General features: G+C 41.3%; 1 protein-coding gene across 1 annotated transcript; it reads left to right on the top strand.

Annotated features, from left to right (window-relative positions):
• Positions 1 to 14502: 14502 nt before the first annotated feature.
• LOC147947551 (uncharacterized) lies at positions 14503 to 14919 on the top strand. The gene is made up of 2 exons (XM_087507344.1): positions 14503 to 14700; positions 14812 to 14919. Exons 1-2 carry the CDS (start codon positions 14503 to 14505, stop codon positions 14917 to 14919), a joined length of 306 nt encoding a protein of 101 aa, XP_087363470.1.
• Positions 14920 to 15392: the final 473 nt, after the last annotated feature.

The following is a 15392-nucleotide window of genomic DNA, read 5'->3' as shown; positions in this document are numbered from 1 at the left end:
GTTCACAAGAAGTCTTAATAGCGACTAAGAAGTATGAATTCAGGAAGAAAATGCTGGAGATGAAGAAGCTTTGATGAAACAATCAAGTCATTGTCATATTGTCAAACGAATGATCATGGAGATATCTAAAAGGAAAAATGCAACTAGTGTTAAGTGATGGACATCACAGTGAGGTGATCGAGGCGCTAGAATTCGAGGATAAATTCTTTTAAGGGTGGTAGAATATAATGACCCGTATCATGAATTACGTACCAAACCCGAAGGACGTGGAGATGTCTCGTATAGATAGAGAAAATGAAATTTTTGAGAACGACCTAAGTAACTTGTACCTAAAGTTACCAAGACGCGTAAGTTCCAGAACCGAAGAACGTACGGGAACTGTTGGGACATCCGGACCAATGGTGAATGAATGATCGAGAGAATTGGTGAAAATACCAAGGGAAGGGAAAAGGAAAGTAACGGTCGTGGAAAAATAGTACGAAGGACGTACGACGGACCATGCAAGTGGAATGGTCATGGACCAGCCGAACGGTCAATGTACTATGGACAGATCGGACGTATAGGACGGAAGGTCCGAAGAGAGCCAAGAAATGCCGATGTCACCGACGAGAGGTCCGAAGAAAGCCGAAAAGGTCCGGATTCACGGACAGGAGGACCGAGGACTGCCGCGGAATTCGACTCGCGGACGAGTGAGTCATCTTTGTGGACAAGCATGGCAGCTTGGGACGCAAGAGAGACGAGGGAAGGATGAGGAAGTGGAAGAGTCTCTGCATGGGAGAGAGATGCCACGTGTCGTCAGATTAAGCTTCCTCCGCCAGCGTTTGAGATGCACGTGCATGTGGGGGAGAGTACATGCAATTTTTTTGACACTTGTCAAGCCAAAATTGCCACTTGCTAGATCTTGAAGTCGAGTGAAGGGGCTATAAATACTCCTCTTTGGCTTCTCATTTTCGACATCACTCTCCCAAAATACCAAAACTTTGCCAAAATTTCTCTCAAGCTTTTGGATAGAAAATCACTTGATTTCGAGTGAGGAGGAAGAAGAGGAGAAGATCTCGGGGGCGAGAGGAGCTAAAGATCAAAGGGAAGTGTTGTCAGATCGGCGTAGTGTGGTGGAGTTCTAATCGGCCAAAAAGTCTTCAAAGCCAAGGTGAGTTGTGGTTTTAAGGGGATGGGAGGTGTGTGAGCTCTCTAGCTCTTGCATCGGCCCTTGTTGTTGTTGTTGTTGTTGCATGTAGTGTTTCAAGTAGATCTGGAGATTGCATGTAGACAAGGGGGATTTTAAAGAATTCTTGGGGGAGAATGACTTGATCTTAGACTAGATGCAAGTGTGAAATGTCTTGCACGCTAAATTAAATGATTTTAAAACTTGAAATGGGTGAAAAAAAAATGTTAGAACCTCATGCAAGTGTGAAATGCCTTGCATGATGGATTTCTAGAGTTTTAAGATATTTTCCAAGGGTGGAAATAATTTTCTAAAGTCACTGGCAAGTGTGAAATGCCTTACAAGTTAAGTTTTGAAGTTTTTAAGAATTTTCCAAGGGTGGAAATAATTTTAAAAATCTCATGCAAGTGTGGAATGCCTTGCATGATAGATTTTGGAAAATTTGGGGTTGAGAAATGCATGTTAAAATTATAATTTATTTTTGCATAATTTCTGAGGGAGGTTAAACCCTTAGATCTGATGGGAGATCAGTATAGGAAAAAGGGGTTGGTTTTGGTAAGTCCTGATATCTCTCTAATTTACATGTTTTTAGCATCCCTTTTTTGTCCATATTTTGCATTGTTTTTACCCTTACCTTAGCATTTTTAGGTCATTAACTGTAGGAATTCACTTTTAGGCCATTTAGGGTGTTGCATTCTTGCATTTGCATACTTTGGATGAAAACATGTGCTTTAGAGCCTAAAATGGAGAGAAACAAGAACAAATCCGAGCATGTACCTGAAGGAGCCATCGAGGTGGAAGAACAGTCCGAAACCCAACACGATCGAGGAGGATCCAAGAGCAGGAAGAACAACCCGAGAGTCAACCCAAAGAGCAACCCGAGCACATCCTCGTGCACCCCATCGAGCAGACCCTTGGGCAGGACTGGGAAGCTAGGGTTAATGGGTTTCCATATATAAACCCCCCCTCTTCTTCCTCGCAAACAAGCACGCCGCAGACCCTCAAACCAGAGAGCGAGAGCTTCTGAGAGAGATCTAGAGTGACTCAAACACTTTTCACTTTTTGTTAGGATTTATTTTATATCTTTTTGTCATTTTCTTTAAATTTCTACTTTGTACTCTTATTTCTCTACTCTATCTTTTTACACAATGCAATTTTCGTTCATATATGCTTATATGATTCTTGCTATGATTTATGAGTAGTGTAGCAAAGTTTCTAGGGATGGGATAGATGATTTTGTGTTCTTGATCGGTTAGGATGTCTTAGTTTGATTGTAAATGTTTTATAGATTCCCTTCTAGGTTGGTGTTCTTAATGCTGTCAACAAACCGAGAGGGTAAGATTAGATCTAAGGCGTTTTACCACCGAGAGGTGTAGATGAAATGCATGAATCAATCAATGCTAGAGATTTACTCACTTAGCCTAAGAGATTAGATGAGTAAGGGGTTTATTGACAATAATGAATCGATTCTCATTGCCTGCTTGGTCATGTTTCTCAACCGAGAGTTGGGCAGGGAAGTGATTAAGGTTGATTGTTTCTATCATGAGAGTGTTTTAACAAGATTTTAGAGATTCATTGTCTAGGAAATATTTGCTTGAGGCATGTAAGACATCTGTATTGGTCAGGAACACTTAGGATTTGATAGGAGCCTCCCAAGGAGTCGACACTTAGGATAAACTTTGCATCCAAGAGACTGTGAAGTCTAAAAGATCAAAGGATGTGGAGCGAATGGTCGCACAAGAGCTGCCGAAGACTCCTGATTTACCGGTGGATCGATTCTTTGGATATTACACACCAAAGGGGATCAACAACTTGCTGGATATGACACACCAACAAGGAATGGATAGAGAGATGGATCGAGAGACGCCACAAAGATCTGTGAAAGGATCTATGATAAGTCTGAACCAACCATGAACATAGATATGACACACCATGAACATGGAGTTCCAAAAATTACAAGATATCACATCTTGAAAGAGAAACTTCTCTGATTTTTTTACTCAACAACAAAACTTATTTTTATTTATGAATTAAGCATCATTATATAGAGGAGATACAACAATTTCGACCATAGCATGCCGCACAACTTAGGAATTAAAATTCAAACTCTATAGTGCATGTAAGAAAGAGAAAAACACATAAATAAATGCTGTTTTGAGGATGAGCGAAAATCTCTCTTTTCTTCTTGATTTTGGGCTGAATCCATTTTGTTGGGCTCCTCTGATGGACCAAGATTCTGGAACAATTTGGTTTGTAGCTTAATTCAATCAGGTCTTGTCAGAATCCTCCTTTGAATGGGCGTATGTCTGAGTTCGCGTAAGCTGGAGATCACCTGTTTTGTAAATTGCGTAACTCCTTCATCTGAACTTTGTTTGATCTGATTCTTCTTTGAGTAGTTTCGTAATTGATCTTTGCACATTCTCCAGCTGGTTTCATGCACAAATTCCTCGTGGTTGAGCAGATACGCATAAAAAATGAACACATGTCCTAATATTTCCCATTATCATATCATACTCTCCTTCTTGAAAAAGGATTTGCCCTCAAATTCGGATACTATTCTTTTTTTTTTCTTTTTTTTTGTTCCATGTTTTTTTTTTTTTTTTTTTTTTTTGACAAAATAAAGATATAAAAGTAAAATAGAAATAGAAGATGAAGAGATGAGAAGATGATAGAATAATAGACCAAGCTTAGAGTGTTGCTCTGATACCACTTTATAGGAGCCTCCCAAGGAGTCAACACTCTAAGGATAAACTTTGCATCCAAGAGTCTGTGAAGTCTAAAAGATCAAAGGATGTGGAGCGAATGGTCGCACAAGAGCTGCGGAAGACTCCTGATTTACCGGTGGATCGATTCTTTGGATATTACACACCAAAGGGGATCGACAACTTGCTGGATATGACACACCAACAAGGAATGGATAGAGAGATGGATCGAGAGACGCCACAAAGATCTGTGAAAGGATCTATGATAAGTCTGAACCAACCATGAACATAGATATGACACACCATGAACATGGAGTTCAGAAAATTACAAGATATCACATCTTGAAAGAGAAACTTCTCTGATTTTTTACTCAACAACAAAACTTATTTTTATTCATGAATTAAGCATCATTATATAGAGGAGATACAACAATTTCTTCCATAGCATGTAGCACAACTTGGGAATTGAAATTCAAAGTCTAAAATTCATGTAAGAGAGAGAAAACCACATAAATAAATGTTGTTTTGAGGATGGGCGAAAATCTCTCTTTTCTTCTTGCTTTTGGGCTGAATACACTTTGTTGGGATTCTCTGATGGACCAAGATTCTGGAACAATTTGTTTTGTAGCTTAATTCAATGTGGTCTGGTCGGAATCCTCCTTTGAATGGGCTTATGACTGAATTCGCGTAAGCTGGAGATCACCTGTTTTGTAAATTGCGTAACTCCTTTATCTGAACTCTGTTTGATCTGATTCTTCTTCGAGGAGTTTCGTAATCGATCTGGTCACATTCTCCAGCTGGTTTCATGCATAAATTCCGCGTGGTTGAGCAGATACGCATCAAACAATGAACACATGTCCTGATACTTCCCATTATCATATCAGGATTCGATTACCACATCTTTAAAATCTTTCGTATTTTAATTGTTTGCATTTTTATTCATCACTTGATTCATTACCCGAACAGGTACACGATCACCAGCTCCGAGTAACACCTCGAGTTGTTCATACTTTCTTTGCTTACTCGAACACTCCACCCGATCATGTACTCGAATGCTTGCATCGAGTGCTTAGGTCATGTGGTTTCTTGCTTATATACTTTCTTTGTTCATTCTAGGATTGCTAGACCAAAACCATCTTTTGCCTGGCTTGACTTTCATTGTTCTGATTGCATCCTTCCTGCTAGCATAAACAATCATTTGGATTGATAACCCTTTGTACTACACTTGCATAGGGAATTGATACCTTCGGTGAAAATCCTGTTATCAATTTGGCGCCGTTGCCAAAATTGGGAAGAAGTGTTGTTGGGGAGGCCATGCGAGGAAGAGTGCTGCATGTGAACCCAAAACCAAGGAATTGAAGCTCATGGTGTTGATGGAAGATCGAACCATTGGATTGATGTTTCCTAAGGACATGCGAGAATCTCAAGGTATGAAAGAGCCGCATGCATAAGAGAAATTTGGGGTTTAAATGCATGTAAAATTTAATATCTAAAAGACTTAAAACTTTGGGGTTGGGAGCATATAGGATGCATGCTGTAGGATTTTCTTAAGTTGCAGGATTGTTTCTTGTGACTTAAGTTTGTGTGTGGTGATTGATTGTTGTTATGAGAATGTGTTGCTTGCAACTTGTGTGTTGTTTGTTGTGCTTAATTCTTGGAGTCGTGAGTCCTAGAGTTAAGTGTTGTCCTAGCTAGTTCGCGGGTTAAATGTCTCAGTCCTTAGCTAGAGATCGTACTCTGTTCCTGACATGTGTGTGGAAGTCCGGTGAGCTAATCGAGAGGGATCTTGTGGCAGGATGGATTTGGGTTTAGCTAGCTATTAGCCTAAACCGCATGAAGATGCGACACGGTTTACCCGATTGTGTACCTGGGATAGGTGACAATTCGGATGATTTGGGGTGTGTTCATTTGGTTGCCTTTGTGGTATCAATGCGGAAGAGTGTTGGGACAGGACAAAGTATCGATGGGCCCTAGGTTGTAGAGTTATTATCGGGTATGTGTTCCCTAGGTTGATTGTGATATCCCTGGGTAAGGTGTGGTAGTGTCAGTCATGGTGTGGATACCTGACTTTGGAGTCAAGCGTGGACAAGTTATCTTGATATACGGCTAGCTCTTTCCACTTTGGCAGTGATTGCAAAGTGAAGTGGCGTGGAGGCCAAGTTAGAGTCAATGTCTAGGCGAGTCGGGTCTTGTTTGTTCCTTGATTCGTTGATTGTTTGTTTGGGTATTGTTTGATTGCTTGTTATGCTTCTGCATTGCGTACTTTGATTGTTGGGTAGTTGGATGTGTTGAGATAGCATGTTATGGGGAGATAGCATGTTATGGGAAGATAGCATGTTATAGGGAGATATCATGTTACAGTAAGTCAGCATGCTAGGGAGTTAGCATGTTAGCGGGTTGCCCAACTCACTGAGTGATCTTAGATTACTCACCCCTCTCTACAATTTTTTTTCTTGCAGGAAAAGTTAGGAGGGTAGTACCGAGTTTAATGGATCGGAAAGTCCTTGCTTCTTTTTGTTATTTTTATTATTCGTTCTTGGTTAAGTTGGATCCGACGTTTTTGATTTGTGTTTTTATGGATTTTGTAAACTTTATTTGATATATAATACATCGATTATTTTCATATATAATTCGGACAAGTGGAGCTGTTTGCGGAGATATTCCGGGTCCAGCAACGCCGCGTACGGACCGAGGGTTGCAAAGCCTAAGGTATGTATGTAGTGGATAGACGGATGTCAGTGGATTGGCTGGAGAACCTAATTCATTGGTGAAACCTTGGTCGGATCGCAGGCAATCGTCTGATTGTGACGACCATCGGGCCGGTCCTAGGTTAGTCCGGCCATGCGGGCGCTTCGGGGGCATTAGCATCAACACCACCCCCTCCGCCACACTCATGGAATCCCCCTGGACACCCTACGACTCGCAAACACCCTCTGTTGTCAAACTCTGGTCTGCAGTCTCGCTAACCACTAGGACTCTGCCCCTACCCCAACCACGTACGCGTCTACGAGCACATCCGCGTCCACGACCACGACCAGCAACAGCATCCTCTCTAACCATCTGAACTACCATTAACAGAAGGCTAAGCACGCAATTAAACATGCACAAAAACATAAACTCACTGTGGAATCACACTGTATGCTTGAAGAGGATGTTATAAGACTCCATGCCACATACAATTTACTAACTCACATAATCAATCAAGACATGCAATCCCAAACATCTACAACACAAAGCCTAGTAAACCCAAACCTAAAACTGTAAGGGCTCTAATACCAAACTGAAACGACCGACCCGTTTTTTTTTAATTAATAAATAATAAATAATAAATACTCTACAGCTAGTGGTCTCATACCCACTAGCCACCTAACCACAAACACACCAAGACAGTGGAAATAACAATACCAATAATTCAATAACCAAGGGATGATATCCAGTATAAATTCCAAAAAAAACATAAACTAGTGATCCAATCAACATAAAGCAGTGACAGCAATCCTAACAACATTCCAGGACTCAACTCTAGCAACCTAACAGAAGCCAGGAAACCAAGCGAGCCACTAGAAAATCCTCCTCTTCATTGCCCTGATTCCACGATCACACTTTGCCTTTACCTGCACCACAAACACAAATTGCAATGCATGAGTATTTTATAAACACTCAGTAAGGCAATCCTCCCATCTACTGGGCTATACACACAAGCAATAGAGATACTCTAACCATCAAACAACAATCAACAAACAAACCAGGCACTGCTTCGACCGACGCTAAACATGCATCGATCGACACCCACTAGGGTTGCATCGATCGACACAAGCTTGCAGCGATCGACACAAGTTTCACTTTCATCGACCGACACTCACACTGCATCGACCGACGCATGCTCGAATTTACACAGAAGCCCTAATGGCATCGATCGACGCCTGTACATGGCATCGACCGATGCTTCTAGGTCAATCCGCACCGTCCTTGCACTGCATCAACCGACGTACATGCCGAGCATCGTTTTCCCCCAAGCTTCTCGCCAGATCTTTGTTCCTACAAGCCACAAACTCAATCCCAAGCCACAAGAAAGCCTCACATGAACCTAGAAAACGTTCTAACAAGCTACACAACACAAAAAAACACACAGATCAGAGAATCTCTAGCTTAGATAAGCCATGGTCATGCACTTACCTTTTCCACAGAAGAAATCCGACCCTAACACAGGAAGAAAACACTCCTAGGAAGCTCCTACAACGATCCCAGCTACAGATCTCTACAGAAACAGTTTCCAACTCCAAGAATCTCCCAAGAACGCTCAAGAACACCAAGAACTCTTCTTTCACTCTTTCGTTTCTCTCAAAAGTGGCTAAACTTGACTAATGAGACAAAAACACGACTTAAGGGTTTTCCCTAACCCAAAACGCAGCGTTTAACTTAAACTCGTCCGCACTAAACCAGCTATGCATCACCAGCATCGACCGATGCACATCCCAAACCGGGATTTTGGTTCGCGGTTGTTATAAGACTCTTCATTTTTTCCCAAAGATTAAACAAGCACCAATGAACTATAAATGAGGGTTGTGGGTTCAATCCTAAGACTCTACTTTTACAAGGAAACTTCATCACTATCCCCAAGTGCAAATGCATATTAAATGCTTCTAGACTCAATCCTAAACACAAGAGTGAATATAAAGCTACATGCATTTTCTTTTGTTGGTTTTAAAATTTTCAAAAGTTTTTTGATTTTTCTCAAAACATAGCTATTAACAATGCATCACACAAAAGATGAAAATCAAAACAAAACACAATGTTAGATGGTTAGTCCCTCCCCCAAACTTAATACACACCGTCTCGGTGTGAGAAAAGCTGAGAAAAAAGACTAAGAGAAAACAAGTAAAAATGTAGATTCAAATTGGTATAGACAATGGTAAAGTTAGGACCATACCTTGGCACTAGTTGTGAACCTTAGGGAATGCAGTGAGTGGAGGAGATTTAGTGCTCCCTTGAGATCCTGTTGAACTGGTGGAAGGAGTGTGGAGGTTTGTGACAACCTATCCCGTGGACCCCATTAGCCTCCCGCTAGCTTGCCCTGTGGGAAGGTTGTTAAAGGGTGGGGACCAGGGTTCGAGGAATGTCTGGCTCACCAATAACCTACTGGTTGATTAGGATATCCACGGTGATGGGTTATGATCGATGCCCTGCAGGGCCAGCTTGGTGCCTACGGGGGCAAGCTAGCGGGGGGCTAATGGGGTCCACGAGACGGGTTGTCACAAGTCTAAGCTTAAGCATTGTGTCACTTGAAAGTATTTTCTTCTAGTGTAAAGCTTGCATGATCATTGGTGCATCTCTATATTATTTCGACTTTAATTTGATCTTTAAATTATCTTGCAAATGGACTACGAATGCTAGCTCATGGAAATTTCATTTGGGTTAACAATCTTTATTTGTCACTCTATTTTGATTAACCCAATCTCTTGTCATACCTTTGAACACCGACCTTTTCTTTCAAGCCTTGTGTTGATTTGTTGAGTGAGGCCTCTTTGTTGATAATGCTATAGGTTGTGAAATTTTGAGAGTATTGAGAATAACAAAGAACTGGCTCTTGTTTTAGCTAGGATTGGAATATTTAGAACTAGCTAATAGGACTGATTTTGTAAGAAATAGGTGGTTAGAATGTTGATTTGGGTAAAGGTTGGAAACAAGAGAGATTAAAGGGGGAGAAAAGGTAAAAATTACTTGGTCAAAAGAAAATAAAATATTTGTTTCTAAGGTTAAATTTGGTTAAAAGTCCTAAGTCTCTTAAGAAGAAAACGAGAAAGAAAAGTCTAGCTGATGTCTCCTAGAAAAGTACTAGGAGAACTATGCACAATATCCCACATCGGCTAGAAAATTTTTAGACAATGGTTCAGAACCAGGTTAAATAAGATTAATATGCTTCCAACAACGAATGAGCGAGAAAGCTTGATTTATCAGGCGTCCAAGTTTAAAAGTATATTCGGTTTGATCCGGTTTTTTATTTGATCAAATTAAAACTTTAAAAAGTTTGAAAAAAATAAATTATAATATTTAAATTTTTTAAAAGTTTTAATATTATAAATATTGAAACTTTTAAAAGTTCTTAGCTTTTAAAAAGTTTTTAAATATTATAATTTTTAAATTTTAAAAGTTTAAAATATTAGAAATATTGAAACTTTTTAAAAGGTTCAAAATTTATATTTCGAAACCTTTTAAAAGTTTAAAATATTATAAATATTTATGTAAAACATAAATTATCTTATTTATCTACATTTGTGCTTTTTATTTTTTATGAGCTGTAAAACATATTTTTGTGTATGATTTTATAGATAAGTTGATATTTTTTCATTAATTTTTTATTTTTAATCTTATTTTTTATTTTTATGAGAAAAGAAATGATTTTGTTGTTGGAGTTTGATGGATGAACAAGTTGTGTGATAGTAAGAAAAAAAAGGTTTTTTAGTGGAAGAAAGTGAAGAAGTTGGCGAGGATGAAGAAGAAAAAGAGTGTAGCGAAGAACCATACGGTAAAAGTAATGATGACGATTACCACAAAATTTGACAAATAGAAATGACAAGAAATAATATGAAAAATAAGAAAACATTGAATAAAAAACACGAAAACTGAAACATGTTCTTTTTGTTATTGTGTGATGATTGATGACGGAGATGGATGCAAGGTGTTTCAATTACCCTTATGTAGTTGTAGCATAAAGGATGTCAAACCAAAATGAGTGTGATGCAATCAATCAGGATATGAATACTTATCTAAGTCAAGCCAAATATAAAGGATGTTTGTCACTAACAACCTAATGATGATTATGAGATGTAGAATATAAAGGCTACTAAGATAAACTGATGCAAGACAAGAAATGAAATAGGTGAATGCAGAACAAAAACAAGAACTCTGAATGAGCTCGAGCATGCACTCGATCGATGCATAATCGAGTGGATGGTCGAGTTGGTAAACGGATGTAAGAAACAGAGCAAATATTGAAACAGAGCAACAGTAAACAAACTACAATACTTGAACTAGGAAATCAATAAACAAAGGAAGGTCCTGAAGATGGATTCATGGGTTAGGCTTAAACTATGGTTATCTAGATTGACCAACAAACCTCAATCAATGAGCTAATCTCTAGACAATGATCTTCCATGGCAAGTTAATCCATTCTCATGGCAATATCAATCAAGCTCAGATACTTCTTAGACCCAGCTCTCACTGGCTATTACATATAAGAACAGGCATTAAAACCCAGATCATTATTGTCAAAAATCAAACAAAGCACCTAATCTCTTAACATGCTCAATGATAATCTCTAGTCTTAGCCTTATCCAGCAACTTAAACATTGGTATGATGTTAAGAAGCCTGAGATCTATCCTCACCCTCTCAGTATAAGGATAGCATAGAGCTTATCTAAGCCAGAAAAGATATGCAACAAACAAGCTTGATCAACCTAAACAACCATAGCCTTTCCCTATCCTAATCCATCCTCAAGATCCTAAGCTTTTGCTATCCATTTTGCTAGATGGTCTTTTGCTAGATGATCCAAAAGTAACTTGGACATTGATCCTAGATGGTCTATTTGCAAGCTTTAGGAACTGAGATCCCACTTTCAAACCTCCCCTACCTTCTTATGTCTTGTTCATTTGCTTGAGGGCAAGCAAATACTAAGTTTGGGGGTGTTGATGTTCATATATTTTACCCTGTTTTCCCTTAATATATTCACATCTTTTGCATCTTTTGCTATCCATTTTGACCATTATTGTATAGCTTTAGGACTGTTCTTGCATTAGAGTTTAGTTGCATTGTATTTGCATCTTTTCTTGCATAAACAGGTGATTTTGGAGCTTAAGGAGCATGGAAGCAATGCTGAGGAGAAGTGAAGCAATCATGAGGAGAAAACAAAGGAGCTAAGGCTGAAGAACCAAGGTCCGGAGTCCAACTCGACTGCCACTCGACTAGGCACTCGACCATGTGCTGAGAGGGACTCGACCGAGTGGGAGGAGCACAAGAGGAGCCAACTCGAACGGTCACTCGACCGAGCACCAGGTCGAGTTGGTCGAGCCGCCTGGCTATTTTGTCTTTTAGCGTTTTTAGGGCTTCCACTACTTTTTCTATATAAGGGCTTGTACCTGCAGCCACCAAAAGGTGGGTTCAGGCATGAACCAAACACCGGCGGGCAGGTGATGTACACGTACGGTGTTTTTCATGGAATCTCAGTCATCGTCAATGGTGTCCGTATCCCTACTGACCTGATCATTGTTCCACTCATGAAACATGATGTTATCTTGGGGATGGACTGGTCTGGAAAGTACAAGGCTCACATTGACTGTCACCAAGGACGAGTAAATTTTGAGAGAAAGGATGGGACATTGAGATTCTAGGGAATAAAATCAACTTCAGGAAGTTTAATTATTTCAGCAATCCAGGCGAAAAGGATGCTGGAGAAAGGTTGTGAGGCATACTTAACCACAATCACAACAAAGGAAGTTGGGGAGAAGGCGTAATTGGATGACTTTCCAATAGCCAACGAATTTGTCGATGTGTTTGAAGCGGTCCGAGGAGTGCCGCCGGATAGATCAGATCCGTTCACCATCGAGCTAGAACCGGGGACGACCCCTATATCTAAAATGCCTTACCGGATGGCACCGGCAGAAATGGCGGTGTTAAAGAAACAATTGGGAGAATTGTTGGAGAAAGGATTCATCAGACCAAGTAGTTCACCATGGGGTGCACCGGTCTTGTTTGTAAATAAAAAGGATGGAAGCTTTAGGCTATGCGTCGATTACTGAGGGCTGAATAGGGTTACGGTGAAGAATAAATATCCATTGCCCCGGATAGACGAGTTGTTGGATAACCTCCAAGGTGCAAAATGGTTCTCGAAGATAGACTTGGCCTCGGGGTACCATCAAATACCGATAGATCCAACGGACATTCGGAAAACAGCTTTCCGAACAAAGTACAGTCACTTTGAGTTTATGGTCATGCCGTTCGGAGAGACTAATGCACCGGCAGTCTTCATGAAGATGATGAATGGTGTGTTCCGAGAATTCTTGGACGAGTTTGTCATCATCTTCATCAATGACATACTTGTTTACTCGAAGGATTGGGAAAGCGGTCTTGGAGCGGTTAAGGGAGCAAAAGCTTTTCGCAAAATTAAGCAAATGCTCGTTTTGGCAAAAGAGTGTCGGATTCCTTGAACACATTGTTTTGGACCAAGGAGTGTCCGTGGATCCAGAGAAGACCAAATCAATAAAGGACTGGCCACGTCCGAAGAATGCCACAGAGATAAGGAGATTTCTCGGCTTCGCTGGATATTACCGAAGGTTTGTCAAAGGTTTTGCGAGTATATCTCAGCCAATGACACGGTTGACGGCAAAGGCCACTAAGTTCCAATGGTCGGAAGAATGCGAGAAAATTTTTTGGAGTTAAAGGAAATGCTCACAAGTGCTCCGGTACTGGTGCTACCGGAAGCAGACGAGCCATACGTGGTGTACACTGATGCCTCTATAATGGGGCTAGGCTGTGTGCTGATGCAAAAGGGTGGTGTAATCGCATATGCTTTAAGGCAATTGCGTAAGCACGAGGGGAATTACAAAACGCACGACTTAGAGATGGCCGCGGTGGTGTTTGCGTGGAAGATTTGGCTTTCATACCTCTGTGGAGCCAAAGTTCAAATCTTCACCGACCACAAGAGTCAAAAATACATATTCACCCAGCCGGAGTTAACTCTAAGGCAAAGGAGGTGGGAGCAGCCGATCAAGCGGATCTACTTAGTAGAATTCGCTTGGCTCAAGAAAAGGACAAGGAACATAAGATTTGGGCGGAGAATAATAAGACGGAGTTCCATACATCGAACAATGGTAACATTGTGGTGAATGGACGAGTATGCGTGCCACAAAATAAGGAGATAAGGGAGGAAATTCTAAAGAGGCGTACTAATCGAAGTTCTCGATCCACCCTGGTTCGACGAAGATGTATCGCGATCTGAAAAGTTACTATCACTAGATGGGAATGAAAAGATATGTGGCCGCGTGGGTTGCCAAGTGTATAACCTGTCAACTCGTCAAGGTCGGGCATCAAGTGTCGAGCGGACTAGTCTGAAGTTTACCCATGCTGGAATGGAAATGGGATAATGTGACGATAGACTCCGTGCGGTCTGGGTGGTGGTGGACAGATTTACCAAATCTGCACACTTCATCGCAATCGCGGAAACAGATGGAGCTGAGGTGTTTACGGTTAGATACATCGAGGAGATAGTCCAGCTGCACGAAGTGCCGGTAAGCATTTTCTCGGACCGTGATACGCGGTTCACCTTGCATTTATTGAAAGCTTTTCATAAAGCGTTGGGGACAAGGGTGAACCTAAGTACGGCCTACCACCCACAGACTGATGGGCACTCCGAGAGAACAATTCAAACACTCGAGGACATGTTGCGAGCTTGTGTATTGGATTGGGGCAGAAGCTGGGAAAATTACTTAAACTTGGTGGAATTCGCGTACAACAATAGCTACCAAGCTAGTATTGGAATGTCGCCTTATGAAGCACTTTATGGCCGGCCACGTTGAACGTCGTTGTGCTGGACGCCGGTTGGGGAAAAGATATTATTCAGACCTCAGATTGTGGACGAGATGACCGGAAAATTAATGTTCTTGAAAATCAAGCTGAAGGAATCCCAAAGCCGACATAAAAGTTATGGGGACAAACGTCGGAAGGAATTGGAGTTTGAAGTTGGCGACCTAGTGTACCTTAAGGCGATGAGATACAATGGTAAAGGTCGATTTACCAAGAGGAAAAATCTGAGCCCAAGGTACAATGGTCCGTACAAGGTGATCGAACGAGTAGGCGTTGTGGCGTAACAACTGGAGTTACCACCAAAGCTAGACACTTTTCACAAGGTATTACATGTATCACAACTACGGAAATGCCTAAGTGAACAGGACGAAGTAGTCGGGGATGTGCCACCTGAGTTGCAAGAAAACTTGATGGTGGAAGCAACGCCTATTCGGATCATTGACCGAATGGTAAAGGGAATGCGCAGGAAATAGATTAACATGGTGAAGATCTTGTGGAACTGAGGCGGATGCGAAGAAGCTACTTGGGAGACTGAAAATAAAATGAAGGCTGATTATCCCAAGTGGTTTAAGGAGATGGGAGAAGATCAACTTGAGAGGTATTCGGGGACGAATCCCTTACAAGGGGGGGGGGGGGGGAGACTTGTAACTCCCACGATCCTGAATAGGATCGTAGGCCGTGGCTTGGTCCAAAATGGTGGGGAGATCTTAGACAAGTCAAGAAGGAGCTACTCGTTAGCTCGGACAATGAGGGAAAACGAGACAAGTATGCAAAAAGGATCGGTTATGTTCTCGGGCAGCTGCGGACAGCTCTTGTCAGCCTGCGGACATCTCTCGGCCAGCTACGGACAGCTCTCGGACAGCTACGGATGGCTCTCGGCAAGCTGCGGGTCAGCTCCACCCGGCTCGGCCAGCTGGACAGTGGTGGACAATGTGCAGGTCAGCTG

This window comes from Camelina sativa, chromosome 3, assembly GCF_030686135.1.
Source record: "Camelina sativa cultivar CO46 ecotype springtype chromosome 3, ASM3068613v1".
NCBI classification, from domain to species: Eukaryota; Viridiplantae; Streptophyta; class Magnoliopsida; order Brassicales; family Brassicaceae; genus Camelina; species Camelina sativa.
Note: the sequence above shows the minus strand (reverse complement) of the source record. Positions and strands in the feature narration are given on the sequence as shown.

What these genes read in the sequence shown, in the direction of transcription:
- LOC147947551 (XM_087507344.1), top strand. Translation starts at nt 14,503, where the DNA reads ATGACCGGAAAATTAATGTTCTTGAAAATCAAGCTGAAGGAATCCCAA. An exon ending in GGTACAATGGTCCGTACAAG is followed by an intron (nt 14,701 to 14,811) that starts GTGATCGAACGA and finishes CTAAGTGAACAG; the next exon opens with GACGAAGTAGTCGGGGATGT.